The sequence below is a fragment of the Cuculus canorus genome, chromosome 10, assembly GCF_017976375.1.
Source record: "Cuculus canorus isolate bCucCan1 chromosome 10, bCucCan1.pri, whole genome shotgun sequence".
NCBI classification, from domain to species: Eukaryota; Metazoa; Chordata; class Aves; order Cuculiformes; family Cuculidae; genus Cuculus; species Cuculus canorus.
In genome coordinates, this window is record NC_071410.1 from 13,647,951 (window position 1) to 13,666,941 (window position 18,991).

Here is an 18,991-nt window from a genome sequence, read left to right on the forward strand (position 1 = left end):
GAAATGCATGGAGCATCCTGACTTTATTCCATGTAAGCTCCAGTGTGACACAGCGTCCTATGTGTTTTTAGGCTATAAAGTAAGAGGTTTCAAAGCCTGCTATAGCTTTCACTTGTTTTGTGTGATCAGAGGGGCCAGCATAGCTCACAGAGCACTCCCTGCTACAGCTCAGCTGGGTGCTGGGTCTGGGGATGGTCACCACATGGAGAGGGATGGGCAGCGAGTGGTCCTGGGAGCAGGCATCTGCAACTCCAGGCAGGGATGGGTAGCCGGTGGCGTGTCTGGGTGCAGACCAGCCTTGGGCTCAGCCCTCGGCACTGGAGGAAGGTGGGGGATGTGCCCCAAGGACGGGAGATGTGCCCCAGGGATCAGTCGCTGTGCTAGCGGTTAGGTTATCTCTTTGGAGTGTAAAATGAGAGCTGCTCCACTGAACTTCCTCCCCCTACAGGGATGCAAAGTCCCCATCAGCTCCCAGACCTCACCACTGCTTCTGCCAGGCCAGAGGCTGAGCTCCGCCAGGCACTGCTGTCCCCTTAGTGAGGCAGCCCAACCTCGACTTAAATAAAAATTACATATTTCAAAGCCAAATATTAAATATCAGCCAGCAGCAAGGTCCACCCTTCAGGAATGAGTTTCCTTTAACTCACGGGTGGCACCTGAAATTAAGTGAAGCAAAACAGCAACCCAATATGCTGTTTGCTTTTCCCGGGCATTGCACTGCAGTGGGACCAGAGAAGGACCTGGTGCTGCCCTTGCCTGGCTAGTTGCCTTCACCAACTGGAGAAGGTGGAGAGTGGTTAATCCACTCGCTTCCAGGCAGAAAGGGGCACGTATCAAGGCAGGTGTCACTAACGAATGCAAGGAAGCCAAAACGATTTGTTCAGCCCTGTTGCTACATCAAAGCACTGGTGTACCTTTGCGGTTTGCTCAGGGGAATCAGAAAGCAAAGGGCGTAAGGTCAGCAACCAGCTTCTCCAGGTTTGTTCTCAATCACACCTGTTGCCAAGCCCAGACAATGTACCTCCTCCAGCAGAGATGATGAGGTAGCTCATATGCTTCACCATCCTCCCACCAGCATCAGATCCCAACAAACTGCACCTCTTAATGACTTCTTGTTTTCTCCTATTTAAAAGAATAAATAAATATGACTTACGTCGCTTGATGGTGGGGTCATGCAGGGCATCTTCTAAGTTGAAGTCATCTAGGTCGTCCCCATGACCTGAAGACAAAGAAGCAGCACTGGTTGTACTCACTCTGCCTAAAGTAAAATGCCTCTAAATACAGCATACTTAGACCTGTTTGCTCCAATTGCTTTAGTTTTTAAAGGGCTTTCTGCTTTTTTCTGAACCTGACCCATCATCAGTGATGAGGAAGACATCAGCCTTCTCCAAATACTGTGACTGTTAAATTGCAGAGCAGTCATCTCTGGATTTTCCATTTGTCTGCTCTAATGGATGCAGTATAAAAACACATGCTATGCTTAAATTTGTCAAGGAGAGCCTACCAATTCATCTCTCGAGCTGCCACTCATCTGCAGCAGTGCTTACGATTATACGTTTGCTAAACACCCTGAAAACATTGGGACAGCACAGACAAATTCAGTGAAAAACAGAAAAAGCCCTACGCACCTCTTCTTCGCAAGTGCCTTCCCACATCAAAGACTTAGAATGTAAAATGCTGCTGCTGGCTGCCAAGCACAACTTAGCATTTCAGAGACCGCCTGCATCATTCTGCCTTGGTAACGCAAACCAGGACCAAACCCCCATCCAGGGACACGCCTGATGGGCAGAGCAGACTTTTTAGTTAGTGATGCCTCACCACAACTCAAGTCACTTTATAATATCCCAGGGATAACTCGGCACTCTGCCGTGTTCTCCTGCGATAGGGCCAGCTAATCCTTCCTTTCTCCGTCTTTTTTTTGCATCGCGTTAATTACTGTTGACTTATCCTAGTTCTGAATGTATTTGTCTTGATAAATTCATGCTTTTACATCTCAGAGCATGCTGAGTAATTAATATCCTTTGGGTTTGCTAAGTACTGCAGCACTGCAAGAGAACATTAAAATGGCTTTCCTCTTATTCCTACTGCTAAATGGATTTAGCTATTGCCACCTGAGCTCCAGCGTGCTTCATGAATAAATTTAAAGCTTTACTGACAAGGACAATAACAACGGGAAGGCACCAGTCCATCAGAAAGCAGGTATCAGCATTTTGGTAAAAAACTTCTGCCGAGAGTGGTCACTAACTACTGAAACACCTCCAGCTCCGGTTTCACTTACTAACACATCACATCTCATTTAATTTGCCGCCTATTTAAATGTATACTCAGCAAACCTGAGGGCGATTTAAATGCAGGGTCTATGGCTGAGAAGTTGCTATGGGCTTTTCTTCCCTGGCAAAGTGCTCAGCATTAAGCTACTGCTGGGGGGGGGGGGAGGATGTAATACACATCCCAGCCCGTGGCTGTGTTTCTCATTGAGATGAAGGATGCCAACGCTTCCCCTGTGAGCCCAAAGCAATGGCCAGCAGCGGGGGAGTCACTTACCACCCTGTGAAATCCTCAGAGCGAGGCATGCTTGGCACCCTCAGGCTCACCACTCACCCCTCCACTCCCTTGCCAAAACATTTGCCTCTTGGGCCTCACTGCTGGCACAATACTGACACCATGAGACAGGCGATTCCCTCGTGCCCCGCTAGCCCAGATAAGGCCGCAGGGTTATCAAGTGGTCTTTTGGTGGAAAGGAGCGAAGGGAGGAATATGCTAGACCATCCATGGTGCCAAAAACCACCTGTGTGGCTCTAGTGCTTGCACAGGGTGCTGCTGAACCACCAGCATGTCCCTGCTGAGGCCCCACAAGCTCATTACTGCAGTGGCCAACTGTCCCAAGCTTGCTACTCTGGCAATTTCACATGGGCTCACTTTTCCAGCTTATCTTTTTCCCCAGCCTTTACTGGATTTTCAGAAACCAACAAGGCTCTGTGATTCCTGTCCTCCTATTTTAAACTGTGTTTAAAACAAGGCGGACGGGGAAAACCGCAGCATGCCTCTGGTGGGATGAGAAGCGCTACAAACCCAGCTGGAGGAAACACACCGTCATCACATTTCATTTCAGTTCCCCTTGCCTCCACGGCAGGATGAGCTGGCAGGAGGGCTACGGCGGCAGCACCAAGACACACATTGGTATGCCAGGAACTGTGCCTTCCCTCTGCTCCTGCTCCCTCTGCTCTCCATGATTAAGTAAATGTTAAGGGCACTGATTTGCTACACACCGAGATGTGCTGTTAGCGCATCCTCCCTGTGTTTCACCTTTGATGTAGGAGCTCAAATACAAAGTGAAGGGAGCTGGTGCCTGTAGGGATGCATGCAGCTCCTCCTTTCTTCTGCTGAAGGGCTTTGGGGGTTGTGGGGCTGCTTGGAGATGCCTCCCTAGCAGGGAATGCCAGTGCCCAAAAATAGGGGTTCTCCCCTGCCTGGCTTTGGGGGCCTCACCCGACCCACGGGCTGAGCAGTGCTTTGGGGTTTGGTGACAGCTCCCCTTGGCATCTCTCCCGGTAGGACAAGAGGAAGGTGCCACTTCCAAAATCACTCTCCAAAGAGTCAGCTGGCACAGATGGGTCCAAGGGGATGAAAGCTGCTCAGGGCCATCCATCCCCAAGGATGTAAAACAACAAACACTAATCTGTGCTGGGCTGCAGCTGCATCCCTGGGCAATCCCCTCAGCGGGAAGAGGCATGCATGCAGCCTGCGCGAAGGTTTGGAAAACTGTCGACACTCTGAATGACCCAGTAAAACCTTCCGAGGACCTGTGGTGCTTGGCACAGCCCATTTCCCAGGGCTTTCCCACCACTGCCCATGGCAAACGAAGATCCTTTTCCAGGGCAATTTAACCCCAGGAATCTTCGAGGTGCTGGCAAGGATTAATAATAGATTGCCAGTTAATTGAAGCTGACACCATCTTTATTTCATGCAAAGGTTGTTATAGAGACATATTACACCTTCTATGGATCAATAACTGAGCGCTGCCATCAAACGCATGCAAACTTGCCTGTTTGCTCCAACAGATAAGAGTTGAACGCTCTTCTCCTTATTCTTTCTTTCAGTTATTAAGCAGTAACAAACCCAGCACTTCCCAGCGAGATGCTTAAAACCCAGCCAGCACTCAGTATGCGCGTTTACCCTCCAAACACAGTTTTTCAGGAGGCAGCACTGCTGCTCCCTGTGCTGTCTTGTTTGTGCAAATCCCTTTGCTCCTGAGGCCCTGGTTGCACTCCATGATCACTAAAGGAGTGAGTCTCCTGGGCGCCCAAAACCCATCCCCTGATGGGAACCTACACACAGCACAGAGTATCTTTATATTAAGAGTTTGTACTCTCAGGGAGAAGCTGGGGGATGTTCCTACATACTAGAGCTCACAAGCAGCCTGTTGCTGAGTTGCAGAGGTGTCTGTAATGCACGCCCGTGCATGCACCAACGCTTCTTCTGCCCTGTAGGATGTAACCACACTGCCTGCAACCTGGTACAGGACAATAAAACCACAGATATGCAAAATCATCCTCAGCTGGTTACTTGATGTTGAGGAGCAGTATGGGATCTTTGCTGAGATTGATGACTAGGCTGGTTTGGGGGTCTTTTTTCCCCACCCTTGCACAGGGTCCTTGGAAGAACTCTGGCTGCTGGGTGAAAATGCACATCCCTGGCGCAGCTGGGAGGCAATTTAAGCCCTGCATGCCAGCTGGCCTAAGGCACTGGAGCATCTGCAGGACTGCAGGTCTATGGAAGGGGGAAAATGGGCCAACAAGATGATGTGCCTTCCGTATTTTTCTTTTAATAGGACATTCAAAAGAAACCAAGCCAGGACATCTCATGGTACCTAATATGAATGCCCCAACACCAGAGCGGGGAGCTGGAGGGACCCCAGGGCTGCAGCTGTGTCGGGTGGAGGCTGTAGAACAGAGGTGAGAGTTACAGCTGAGCCAGTGCTGCAGGCTCCCCCGCCTCTCACTGCATCCCCTCGCTTTGCTGGGGGTATTTTTAATCAGAGCTAGCTGCTCTTTGAAGGTAGAAGGGTTTTGTGCCTTAATGTATTCTCTTCTCATTATTTTCTGTAGCAGGCAGCTCAAATGCACAATTGTACTCGTCAGCTTTTTAGTTTTTACAATTATATATATATTCTAATTAAGCCCCACTGTTTGACAAAGCCTGAATTACAGTATCATAATTGACACCCAGTATATTGCTAGGCCGTCTGCAGCACTCAGAGCGAGGTGTATTCCATTTTTAGTCCCAGCCCACAGATCTCTTTGTGCAATATATCTGTGTTTAGCTTCCCTGGGAATAGAGAGCCCGCGACGGTACGAGATTGACAGCCCGGGAGATTACGGGAGAATGCAAAGCAGGTACAAGGGCAGCAGAAAGTAATTCAAACTGCCTGACTTTTATAAATCTACCATAGGAGGGATGTGGCAGGCAGCGGGTGGAGAGCAGGAGGAAAGCATGTGCCAAGGTAACCAAAAGCACAAGGGTCTTGCGAGTGACAAACCTTGTCTTTCTGGCTGTGAGTTATGGTGTCGGCACACATAGGTGGCTCCCTGTGCAGGGCACCCACAGCTGCATTGGCACATCTGGGCAGGGTGCTGGGGAGGGAGGGGGTCTGGGTGCAAGGCTGTGCTGCGCTGCTGGTGCTGGACTGCATCTTCACAGAGCATTTCCCACCGTCTCATCAAAGACACAGCCCCAAAGGTCTGCAGGGAGCAAATGGCAGCTCCTCCATGGGTGCAGTTGTGCTCTGCAGCAGCTGGAGTGCCAGCACTGGGGTCCCTGGAGACCTCTCCTGGAGCAGGCAATGGCACATCGCCACCAGCCAGAGCAGTGAGTCTGGTCAGCACAGACCGGAGCTTCAGACTCACCAATGCTCTCCGTCCCTGCCTGGGTCCTGGCTCCAGCCACCTGCCAGACACATGGGAAATTTACTTGTAGGTGCCAAATTGCTTGCAAATCTTGAGTTGTTCCGGACTGCTAAGACCAAAGTACAGTTCTATGTGCATAGAGAAAGCAGAGCTCCTTGGAGCTGGGGTGTTACAGATGGTCTCTAGGAGCAGTGCTGGCGGGCCAGATGGACAAGGACAGTTTCATTGCAGCTGCACTTCTCTCCAGTAACATGCCCCGGCTGTGTCCCCAACACAGACCTCCTCCTGAAGTTAGTTCTGCTTTGAAAAGCAGACTCTGAACTTCCTCCAGCTCCTCTGCCACTGCCAGGGAAGACAGACTGCCCAGGGCCATGCCTCTGCACACACATCCCTGTCGGCAGCTGCTGGGGCAAAGGGAAGCCGGGCTCTGCCAGGAGGTGAACTGCGGGAGAAACTCAGCCCCTTACACCCATCACACCAGCGGGAGCGATGGCTGACACTGGGGGTACATCAACCTCATCTGGGGCACGGCCAGCTGAGAGCAGTGGGACACAGCCCGCAGGGTGGGATGGCCTCTGCTCCCCACAGGGGACGAGGTAACACTGCCTCGTCCTTGTTCTGCATTCCCAGTGAAACATTTTGATTTCCAGAAGTACTAATCAAAATCACTCTTGATTATGGCAAAAACAACCTCTGCTGATTTTTTTTTAATGCAATTAACAAGGGTATATGGTAATTCCAAGCAATCTTGCTCTTGAGATTAAAGGAAAGCCTGCCAGGAAGCACATGAATAAAGCTTTAAGATGAGAATTTGCATAATGAAGACTTTCTCTTTGTGGAAGGACTAATGGTGGTTATGTTTGAAGCCTATTAACAGAAATGCCGAAAAGCCTTCGCTAAGCAGGGCACTGCCGCCGTGACCTGCGCAGGCTCTGTCACCCCTGCTGCCCTCCACGCCGCCAAGTCCTCGCCAGGAACCTCAGCCCTGCGTTGCCCTGTCCTTGGGCCACCCAAGCGGCGAGGTGAACGGGGCTGGGCCGTGCACGCTGGGTGACGGATGCTGGGCAGCGAGCACTGCTGCCTGCCGCACAGGGCGACACACCTTCACTGGGTTTTTAAGCTCCAGGATAATTCTGCGTTTTGATGCACCAGGGCAGCCAGACAGGAAGAAGATGTCTGTTGCAATTTGATTTCAAGGCTTACAAGTAATAATTTCAATTATTCAGCAGCAGCACCCAATACGCGCAGCACCCAGCAAGTGATGGAGGCGGTGAGGAAAATGCGACTAGCAAAACCTTGGGCTGCACTGGAGCCTGAAGTTCTGCAGGTGACCAGCAACTCCTCAACCCACTTCTGTTCCCCAGACTCCCTAAAATCACCAGCCAGAGCAGTACCCCCCACTACAGACAGACAAACGCCTCCGGGTGCCAGCAGCAACCCTCGACAGCTCAGAGTGAAAACTCTGTCAAGGACAGCACTACTGGAGCTAGGAAAGACTTCCCACCAGGGTTGTCCATGGGATGCCTTGGACCAGCAGCTGCTGATGCGGTCTGTCCCATCTCTGAATCCGTGTGAAACAAATATTTCACTAGGTCTTTTTCCCCCTCCCAGTGTGGTCAGAAAGCAGGTAGCCCTGTTCTGGCAATACAAGATGCTGATCAAAATGGCTTTTTTTTTTCAGTACCAGCACTCAAAGGTTCCCAAGGCTCTCTGACATCTCTGCACATAGAGCAGTCGATGTTTTCTAAGCAACTTTAATACAACAATTGTTCTCTGAAGCTTGTGTCAAAGAGGTCTTTGCTGCAGCATTGACAAAACCTGCCTTCAATTAGTCCCAAATCAATTGCACCAGGAGCAAAAGGCTGGAAGGTTTTGAGCACAAGTATTTAAAGCTCCTCCCTTCCTGGGGAGTGCCTGAACTCAGTTCTACCTCTGATGAGGATGGGATAGTATCTGGCTGTTTGTGCCTGGTTTTGGTACAGAGACATTGTGGCCAAGGGCAGGGGGAGCTCAGCCTCTCCCAGCCCTCCCAGGAGCTCTGCTGCTGAGGCTAGAAGGTGAATCTGTGACCCCCTCTGGGAAATGCATCAGGTAACCCTCAATAATTCAAATGAATATCTGATAAGAAAAGCAGTTTTTTCTTCTTTTCACTCTTTTGCTGTTTGTTTGGGTTGGGTTTGTTGGGTTTCTTTGTTGTTTTTTTTTTTTTTTTTTAAGGAAGAACAATTTATTGTATCTAAAGGGTGAAAGGATCATTTCTTTCACTCCCAGACCCCAACCATGACTGTGGGCGAAGGGCTGAAATTTAGGGTGACTTGCTATTTTCCCGCATGCTGTCCACCCAGAAACATTGAGGTACAGTCACATTAGCCACTTGATTTTTGTTTACACATTAAGTAGTGCCTAGGAGTTTGCCTAGGGCCAAAGATACCTGTTTATCAACCAGACAACAAATTATGACATAAAAGCATTTTGTTCATAACCCAGCACAGAACAACTGATGACAAAGCCAGCAATGCAGGAGCCTAAAGAAAACTAAAGCAGGAGATTAAACGTTTATCACCTGATTCCTGATGGAAGGAGATTGCTCTCATCAGATAAAGATCAAGAGAAGATGCTGTAGTTAAAAGTAGGTAGATAGGGAATTGCACAGTAAAAATGCTGATTCATCACTTTGGATGTGCTGTTCCTGTCGTACTGCGCTATTTAAAATCACAAGCGATGTAGTAGTGGAAATGAAGACTTAGGCGATGCTGACAGATGGAGCGAGGCCCCAGGAGAGCATGGAGGGTTACAGCCCTCTCCTCTGGCCGAGGCCATTTGTCCTCCCCCCGTCAGCGCAGCCTGCAATGCAGGGTCCCTGCCCGGCTGCTGCGGCGGCACAGCCCTGCGACTGCCCGCTTGCCTCTCCACAGCACCTTGCTGTGCAAACCCTGAGCATTCAGATCAGCACAGGGAGCTGTTTAGGATGCAGCCTCTGCTGCTCGCTGCCTGCACCCTCCTTGCATCAGGTGTGCCGGGCTCGCTGGCCACGCTCGCGCTGCTTTAGGTGAGGTGGCTCTGCTGCTCCCCAGAGCATTGCAGATCCGGGCAGTGCTGCCAAGAGATCACATCATCCTGCCCTGGGAAGGCGCTTCTGGCATGGAGAGACAACAAGGAGGCAGTGCAGGAGCTGGTGATGGTGATGGTCAACCCCTGGCCATGGCTGCCCCCACCCTGCCCAGCAGCTGCAAGATCACCCACAGCAAGGGAAGCTGCTGGTCGAGCCTGCAGCAGGCGGCCGTGCCATGTCCCTCAGCCTTTTGCTGCTCATTTTCAATCAGGTGGATTTGGCTCCTTGTTTTCATAGAGGAGTTAGGAGAAGTCCCCTGGGAAGCGGAGTTCAGGGTGTGCATCCAGCCTCTGCTGCTTCCCCTGCCCAGCTCAGCCTGCATCTACACCTGGGGAGGGAAAGTCTGCTTTACTCCAAGCCTGTTGTCCACATCCAGCCGGTGAGCACCTGCTACCTTCCCATCACCTCCCAAATGTAATACTAGGAGGCATAAGCAGAGTCCTGTTATGCAGGTGGGAAAGGTCTGCTGAAATACTTCTGCCAGATGGTAAAAGTGTTTCTGTAACTCCAGGACTACTTATCAGAGCAAAGTCTGAAACTTTCTGTTACAGAATTTCATGGTTGTTTTTTTTCTTTAAAAAAAAGTAATTACTATAATTTAAAATGTCATTTTTTAAACTCACAATACAGCTCTTTAATCCTGAGATAAAATGCTTCTCTAGATGAAGGAGGTGCACAGCTACCTGGGTTTGCCTCCCATCACCAGTGGAACAGCTGCCTTAACCACAGCACTGTTTGCTAATGATGTGGCATGAAATAATTCAAACAAAACCAGGAGTTCACCAAGTTCAAAGAGAAATCCACTAACAGATCTCTTGCTCTCTCTCTCTCTGAGCAACTTGTGGAGGAAACGACACCAACATTTACAAAACCAGTGGTTTGTGAACTGTTACTCGAATTGAAGTGCTACAGCTCTGAGATTTCCTCTGCAAAAGTACCTAAATCAGTCACTCGGTTAAGACTATCATGACAAAAAAGAAAGAGGGAATATACTGTGTTTTTTTCAAACACAGGCTTTAACCTTCCTGAGAACTGCTCTATTTTCTGCATGAGGCCAAAGACATGTCTTGGCATGGGTGTGCATTTTTAAAACCACACATGGGCTCAAGGCTTGCTGCTGTCCTGTGCGTTTTTGGAAGTAATGAATTCTGATTTCCTGGCAAATAATTACACACAAACTGTATGGCATCCGCTCAGTGTTTCTTGACAGTGTGTGAGACAGTCTGTCACCAGCAGCAGTAGCTGATGCCCAGCAAGTGGGGCCGGGCTGAACGCCTGCCCCAGCTGAAGCTCCGTGGTTACAAACCTGCCTGTTTCTGGGTCAGAAAGCGGGGCTTTGCCTTAGGGCTAGGGGGGTGCTCAGGGCAGGCTTGCACCAGCTGGGAGCATTGCTTTGGGGGCTACAATCTCTTCAGGCTGGCATTCTGTTGGCATTAGGTTGCATGAGGAATTTCACTGGCCAGAAGAACTTTCGGAGTGAGAAAACACGCTGGGGAATGAGGAAGTTTTGCCAGTTCTTGGTCTTTCTACCACTCTCACGGCATGAGAGCATACCCCAGGGTACACTTGGGCTGCTCAGTAGTAGAAGTGGAACCTGGGGAGCTTTTTTCTCCAAATGAGGTAGACAGGGTCTGGCATTAGCTTCGCTCAGATCATATTGTCTGGGAAGAGGCCCAAGTCCTGAAGCAGCAGGGTCACCTGAATGGAGGTGGCTGGCCATCGCAGAGATGTGTGCTCCACCAAGCTGTTTGCCTTCATCCTATATAGGTCATATAGAGATCTAATACAGAGACTTTTCCTTAAGCTCCTACCCCTAAAAGCCCAAGTTTATCAGCAGACACTTCATGGTCATATATGAACGTGCTGTTCAAAATCTTACCACACACCCAATGTGCCTTCTGCAGTACAAATATCTCCTTTATCACTCACAGCTGGGGCTGGAAACCTCTTCTGCTTGTTTTGCCTCCCAGAGCCTGTGCTACAGCTACCCCTGAACACCCAACCAAGAGCCTGTCTTTCTGAAGCAGAACTTCATTAATTTTTTTTACATCTTTGACAAGTTCCAGGTTTTTTTCACGCACAGGAGAGCATTTCAAGCAGTAAGCAAAATGCTGAGCAATTCTTTCTCCCAGCACCCTTTTCGCTGGAGCCAGCCCCATGCCAGCCACACCGCCCCTCACTTGCAGAGCCTTCCAACTGCAGAACAATGCCATTCTCTGCGTCCCTCCTCCCTGTCTAAGCCACTTACAAAACTTTGCCAAGGCCTCTGGTTTTGCTTGCTTTGGCCGTTCTAAGCATACATGCCGTGCCAGCGCTGAATCCCTGCAGCAGACCTGGCTCATTCCTTCCCTGGAGACGCTGCTCATGGGGTTGAATATCATGGGGGGAAAAGAGGAGCTCGTACTCAGCATCAGCTTTCTGCCTGGGGCCTCAGTACTCCTCCCACAACAATTTTCTGTGTTTCCTATACAGGTTTGGAAAGCGATGAAAAAGGATTCTGGAGTGACTACAAGAGTTTCGTAAATATGTATTAGCAGTAACTTTATCCACATTGCACCAGCAGGCTAAGCTTTCAGAAGATCAAAACCAAACCTGACCCTATGCAGCTCCACTGAAATCCCTGCAAGTGCACAGAAAGTGTTCGCCTCTCGCTTTGCAACAGCTAATGGGATTGTATTGGGGCTCTGTTTTCTTCTCCAAAGCGTCTTTCATTCAGCAAACGCGTTTCTGTGCTCACATCCCCAATCACAGCTAGTGACTCCAGCACCTGGATCCCCAACTTTGAAGTTTCCTTTTCAAAAACGGTCCTTTCATGTTCTGTGTTTTGATATGCCACGTTTATCTTCTCCCATTTTCCTCCACGCAAGTTCTTCCACCAGTTGTGAATTATATCAGTCAGATTACAAAGGAATTATTGCAAAGGCTTTCTCTTTGCCATCAGAGCTATGTAGTTTATTAAACATATGTTTTGCTATTAGAATGGCTTCAGAAGCGCTGTCTAATAAAACTCCAGATTTTCCTTTAGTTAACTGTAAAGTCAATGCCTTAAACCTCCAGGAGATATTTTTCCAAGGAGAAACAGACTTGTTTTTAAACTGAGCAGTCCTAAAAGTTTATTCTAGTCAACACTAGAGATCAATAGACTCTTTGGTTTTATGTGCTTTAAGGGCTGAAACAGTTGCAACAGATGTAAGGAAAAAAAAAATTACATTTTTGTAGAGGGGAGAAAAGCACATGAGTTCAATGGCTGTTTCCAAGCACAGACATCACTAGGCTGGTAGAAGAAAAAGTGCTGAAATACAAGCAGAAGTATGGAAATTAATTCTTTCCAGAGCTATGTACATAAATATCTGAGCATGGCACATTTAATTAATGCATATTTGTTCAAAGATCAGAGATAATTTATAAGAAAAACCAATTTTGCTTCTCCTGCTTTGTCATACATGCTGAAGACACTAACGAAGTAAAAATTATTCTTTAAATGTATTACTTTGACTTGCTGCCGATACCTAGTAATTATAAATTTAATAATAATGTATTATAACACAGATTATTAGCGCAGGAAAACGCTTCACACAATGCTGCTCTGTCCTTCAGCTTCGACAGCAATGCCAAACCAACGCTTTCGCTTCCACTCCAAGTTATTCCTCCCTGCAACTCTCCTGGCACAACCATGGCAAGCGATGGGTGCATAGCTGGCAAGTCACCTGCCACCAGCACCCCATTTTCTGCCAGCTACATCCACTGCAAAGCAGAGCCCAAACACCTGGAAAAACATCTGCGAAAGAGCTGGTTCCTTTCTGCTTCCTCTGTACTCTCGGTTGGGCACTGTTGTGTGGAGACTGTGCAGAGGAGCCGCCTGCAGTGACTGCAGCCATCTGTGCAACAGTTATAAATAGCTAATTATACTGTCTAATATTACTTTCACATTTAAGTACTTATTGTAATTGCTGGTGGGATATTGTAGTCACACTCGAGAGGAGAGGTGATCCGTGAGATGCTGTCTCTTAAGACACCGGATGACAACATGAAGAGTTGCCCGTCATTGCTGATACAACAACTTCAGAGGACGTGCCCAACTACTCTCACAGGCGGTTTGTAATTGTGAAGTTTTCCTTCAAGCTTTTCTTACAGAATGTAAAGCATAAAATCTTGACTTGCTCCCTCTGCTTAACCTGTAAGAGGTAATGTTGCACTCCCTTCAAGAACACTGACCTCATATGTCAAATCTGCCCTCTTTCCATGAAAACGCATCAGCGTGTTTCTGTCTGGCTTATCACAAGAGCGAGGACAGGAGAGGGGAAAAAATGACTGTGGAAAGCTCCTTGTTTTACTGTTTTCCTTATCGTTTTGCACAAACACTGGCTAACCCTGGATGACTCAAACATAACTGCTTTCTGGCAAAGCCACAGATCTGTGCATTTCAAACATCGTGCGACACGCTAGCAGAGGGAATGCTCGCCTCTGGCTGCTGCTCTGGCTGCAGCAAAAAGGCTTTGCAGGGTGTTTGGTTTCCTCCACCACCTCAAAATACTCCAATGCTTCTGCACCCGGCAGCACTGGGAAACAGGTCGCCACCCTGCAAATGCTTCCTATTTCCAGCATCGCTCCCGGGGCCAGATGGATGGTGAGGGCAGGGGGAGCATGGCAGCTCAGAGGCACGAACGGATGCTGCGCGGCTGTTTCTAACAGCCCATTAGGCACTGAAGTGCACAGCCACACGTGAAAGGAAACACAGTGGAATTTGACCAAAGAGAAACACAAAACCTACCATATTTTTTCAATTAAAAAAACAGGGGGTTGCTCCCACTTTACTGGACAGCTGCAGCCAAGATGCACGTTACTCCAGTGTCAATGGTAGATCCAGACCTCAGCTGCAGGAATCATGCTAACTACTGGTCTCATTATCTGGTTTGCTATCCTTGGTCATTCGTAAACCTCTGAGTTTCCAAGACATTGGGCAGCCTCTGCACTGGGCCCTCAGCATTGCTGGAAAGACTGTTTCAGACCAGTACACCAAAAAAAAAACCCCAGCAAATAGAGGCAATGAAGAAATTTGATCTCTTGCTGCTATACTGAGGAGCTGTGGCAGAAAGCCCTGCCTGGAAAACCCTGACCACCACCTGATATTTTCCTGTGGGTACGGGATGACGGCGGGGAGGCCGCCCCGGTACCCCAAAGGCCAGTTCAGTGGAAGGGCTCTGAGACTCCACCAAGACATTGCAAAGCTGCTGCAAAATCTCTGGGAGACACAGAGAGGAGCAAATACCTACTCGTGGGTAGGGAGAGCCCCTACTGAAATACTGAAACACTGAGGGAGGAAACCGGGACTATGTGGAAGGGTCGAAGCTGGGCACCAGCACCTCATCTCTGGTATCTGGCATTGGCAGGACTCTGCGTAGAAGAGGGTGCAAGCGCAGAGCCCGCTTACCTTTATATACTTATTTCCAGGGAGAGGTAATTTAAAGCAGCTCAGAGAGAAGCTGGACTTGATGTTGTTCAATTACCTGTGAAGATTTGTTCTGGCAGGAATGATTTATAAATTTTAAGCAAAATTCATTTTGATAAAAACACAGCCAAGGATATTTAAGAGCTGGAGTCTGCTGCCCCGCGCTCCAAAATGAAACAGAACAGCATTTTTCTCTGCCCACATTACAAACAACACAGAATATAAACAGCTTTACTGCTGACTAACCAGATTTTTTTATTTATTTATTTTAATCTAAAATCAGGACTTTAAGAGCAGTCTGTCAAACTGATATCCACCAATTAAAAAGGTAACTGCTAAACTGGTGAACATAAGCAACTTTGTTACCCTTCCAGGTGCACAAGCAGGAAGTATCTAAGGCAAAGAAAGATGAATTCCAGTCTGACTCATTGCAAACTCAACCTCTTCCAACAGCAAATGCCGTCCCCAGCCCAGTTCACTCTTCATTTTGATGTTAATATCCTCTAACCAATCTCTGTTTGATGGGTGCCTTCTAGCTAATGGCAGATTTTCTTTCAGAAAAACTTCACGAAGGCCTTCTACATAACTGCCATCTATTTTCTCTGCACAAGCTTTAAGATGACTTTTTTTTTCTATTCAAACAAATAGCTTTTTAAAAGTAGTTTTTCTAAAGCAAAAAACAAAGAGATGAAGTAAGCTTTGCATTGATTTTAATTCCCCTCCATCTCAAAAAATGAATGTTTTATTTTTCCTGTATTTCCAGTTACTGCCTAAGTGGTTTCTGGGTTAGACTATTATGATCTGTAGAAATCGCACCGGGACTAAAAGCCAGCGAGAATATACCCATCAGCCTGAGAAATTTGGGTCACACAGAGAATCTGTTAATCCCACAGCTCAGTAAGCAAAGAGACAAACCCAAACTCCTTTCACGATGACTCTGTGCCCCCCTCCGCTTTGGATTACCCACAACACAGGCTGCTACAGAGCTTTATACCTGCACCATCACGCATTTTTGTTCAAACATCATTTTGACACTTCCGGAGAGGCACACACCGCATTCTGAGGCGCTTTAATTACCAGCATTGTCATCTAATGACATGTTTAGAGCCGTCACATCAGTCAGATACCTGTGCAGGAGCATCCCCGGAGGCTGAGCGGGGGGAGAAGGGGCAGGCGCTCTCGGGGTGCGGGTAAGAGCCCAGGGACGGGGGCAAAGGCCCAGGGATGGGGGTCTGCACCCCGCTCGCCTCCCCCCACAGCCGGGGGAACGCGGGGCGAGCAGGGAGTGGCTTTGGCCGCGGTGTACAAGCTGGCGCCCCGCCATCCCCTGCAGTGTCGGGGTGCTCTGCGCAGGGTGGGGCACGGGGGGGGTGTGATGCAAGACACCCCCTAAGGGCGATTGCCCGCGGAGTGCATCCTCCCGGGAGCCCCAGCTCGGGGGTGCACCCCCCTGGGAGACCCCTCCCCCGGGTGAGGCTGCGAGCAGCCGCGGGGCGCGTCCATCCCGGGGTGCATCCTGCGGGGAGCATCCTCCAGGGTGCATCCATTGCGGGATACATCCATCCCGGGGTGCATCCTGCAGGGTACATCCTCCAGGGTGCATCCATTGCGGGGTGCATCCTCCGGGGAGCATCCATCGCGGGGAACATCCGCATCGCGAGGTGCATCCATCGCGGGGCACCCCCGCAGCGTGGGGGTGGCTGCAGTCCCTGGGGGTGCCGAGACACCCCCCCCCACCCCCACCCCCGTCTCCCGGGGAGGGGGCTGCTCCGCGCTGGGCCGGGCTCGGCGCCGCGATCATGCGCAAACCCCGCCGCGCCCCCCGTGCCGCCCCCTCCCGCTGCCGCCCCGCGGTGCCGGCGGCCGGGACGCCCCCTTACCTGCGCCCAGCAGCGCGGCCGAGGCGAGGAGCAGCCCCAGGAGGCGGCGGCCGGTCATGTCGCGGCGGGGCTGCGCGTCTGCCGCGGGCTCGGCCGCCGCCTGCGACGGGGCGGGACGGGGCGGGACGGGGCGGGACGGGGCGGGCGCTCGGAGCCGCCACCGCCCCCCGCCCGGCCCCGGGGGAACGAAAATGACGGCAAATAGAACTCTCTGAAACTCGTTTTGGAGTTTGAGAAAGCGAGCATCCTTTCTCAGGGCTGGGCAGCGAGAGGCGGTGATCTCCATCGGTGTGTGCAGCCAGACAGGAGCTGGGACAGAATGGATTTCCCACTTACAGGCATATGGATAAATCTTCCCAGAAATCCTATGCACATTCTATTGCTTTCCAAGCTCTGATTTTAATGTTATTATGAACTTGACAACAGTCAAACCCCTTGCTAGCTTGGAGCGGGCTCCAGCTCTGCCTGACCTTGCGTGTGAGATGGGGAGAGACTGCAGAGAGGATCAGAGGAGAGAATCTGTTCAGCGCGGATCAGACTGAGCACAAAGCGTTGTTATCTCCAAAGAATGAGCAGTGTCCGGAAAAATACTGTCTGAAAGAAAACACGCTGTCAGAGGGACATTATAACTTTTCAAAGAACAATTACTTAGATGAAACTTAACTCTATTTTAACTCAAATCAAAATATTCCGCTTTCTGTAACAGTAACTGCTGCTTGTATCACCAGGACCCCTCCCGGGGGGAGCTGTGGGCCCAGGGGATCGCTGAGCCCCTACGCTGGGCGGCTCCGTGCCCTGCCCGCCTCTTCCCGTCGCAGCGAAAATGCATCCCCGCCCGCTTGGCATCCTCCGGCATCCCCCCCCCCCGCATCCCCCAGCACCCTCTCGCATCTCCCCGCATCCTCCGGCACTCTCCCGCCGGGTGTGTGCCCTATTTGCCGCTGGGCTCTGCCCCGTAGTTACTCATCGAAGCGGAGAGAATTCCCCCTGCAAATAGCGATGGGGAGATGAGCAGGAAACCTGTGCGGGATTTTGGGTTGCTGCTGCCTGGATGTAATGCGCTGTAGCGGCGGGCGGGTGCGGGGACTGTGGGAGCCCCGTAAACCGGCGGGCAGGACCCCCAGGGTCTGTGAGAGCTCTAAGTCTCGGGGGACAGGACCCCCGGGGGCTGTGGGAGCTCTAAGTGTCGGAGGACAGGACCTCCGGGGGCTGTGGGAGCTCTAAGTGCCAGGGGACAGGACCCCCGGGGGCTGTGGGAGCTCTGAGTGTTGGGGGACAGGACCCCCGGGGGCTGTAGGAGCCCTGGGTGCCGGGATGAAGCGATGTGATGCTCTGCCCGCTCCCTGGAAGGAGCTCCGCAGAGGTTCAAGGGAGGGACCGGCTGCCTTTTCACCCTCTAATGTCAAGTTTTTAAGGTGGAGGTTACGGAGCTATAGAAATGTTGGCTGGAAGCGACCTCTGGAGGTCTCTAGCCCACACGCCCCCTCGGAGCGGGACCCACGGGCAGCAGCTCGCACCAGCCATGCCTTTGTCTGGTGAGGAGTTGAAAGCCTCCAGGGACGGAGGCTCCTCCACCTCCCTGAGTGACCGACAGCAGCACCGTCCAGTGAAGGAGATTCTCTCGGGTCCAGTCTGACTCTCAAACCACTTCTTTGGCCATCACCCCCTGTTGCGTTGCCTGACACTGCCAAGAAGAGTTTGGCTCTATCATCTCAATAACTGCTTTTAAGTAGTTGACAGCCGTGAGGAGATCTGCCCTCAGCCTCCTCCTTGCCAAAGCAAACAAGCTGCCCCTCGTAGGTCCTGGGCACCAGATCTTGGACCCTCCTCTCTACATCTCTTTTAAATAGGGCTAGGGAAGTGTTAATAATACAGAAAATACCTTATTTGCTGATATTCATAGGTTGTTTCACTACAGAAAAGGGGGTGAGGATGCAGGCTATATTTGGGAGGAGTTCCTAAAGCCTTAGTGGGGACTGAAAGCCTGAAGAAGTGTTGTCCTAGTCCCACCTCGTGTTACTACTACACCAGCTCCAGCCGAGTGTCGGGACTTCCTCACGTCCAGACAGTGTTTTTTGTCCTTGGTGGGACATCACTTGAAAAGATAGCGAGTAAACAGACTATGGAGGAGTTGCAATCCTTTTTAGAGATGGTTAAAGGACACGGTGGGATAGCAGGGGGACTCTTGCTGGTTTTCACCCTGCGACCACTCAGAAGATGACAGGCTCCACAGCTCCCAGTGCCTCGCCTTCCACACACCTTCTGGGGGGGAGGTGGACTCTAAAAGCCACAGCAGAGCGAGTTTCAGGAAAGTAGCTCGATTCGGCGTGCTCCTGTCATGCCATCGGAGCTGCAGGCGCTCCTGCATTGTGCAATTCCCTCTGCTGCTGCAGCAACTAACGGGAAAAACAGGGGCCCCGGATTAGAGGGAAACTGAGCTGGGGAAGATGCAGGTCAGCTGTTCTACAGGGCCGTCTGTCCTTTCACAATATTGCCTCTCTTCCTAGTCATACAAAGAGAAATTCAGGATCACAGTCCCGTTCGAGTCAAACTAATGGAAACTAGCAGGACAACATTTGTACCTTGGCAGTCTGGTTCCCCAATAACCTCTCAATCAGCTATTTGCATTTCAATGGCTTTCCAA

General features: G+C 50.4%; 1 protein-coding gene across 2 annotated transcripts in view; it reads right to left on the reverse strand.

Moving 5' to 3' along the window:
* Nucleotides 1-16,468, reverse strand: part of CD99L2 (CD99 molecule like 2) — a 29,255-nt gene extending 12,787 nt beyond the window's left edge. For both annotated transcript variants that reach the window (XM_054075872.1, XM_054075873.1), the window contains exons 1-2: nt 16,348-16,468; nt 1,154-1,219 (exon numbers count right to left, since the gene is read on the reverse strand). In XM_054075872.1, the coding sequence (XP_053931847.1) occupies nt 1,154-1,219; nt 16,348-16,405 (124 nt within the window). In that variant the 5' untranslated portion in view covers nt 16,406-16,468. The remainder of the gene's footprint in view (nt 1-1,153; nt 1,220-16,347) is intronic.
* Nucleotides 16,469-18,991: the final 2,523 nt, after the last annotated feature.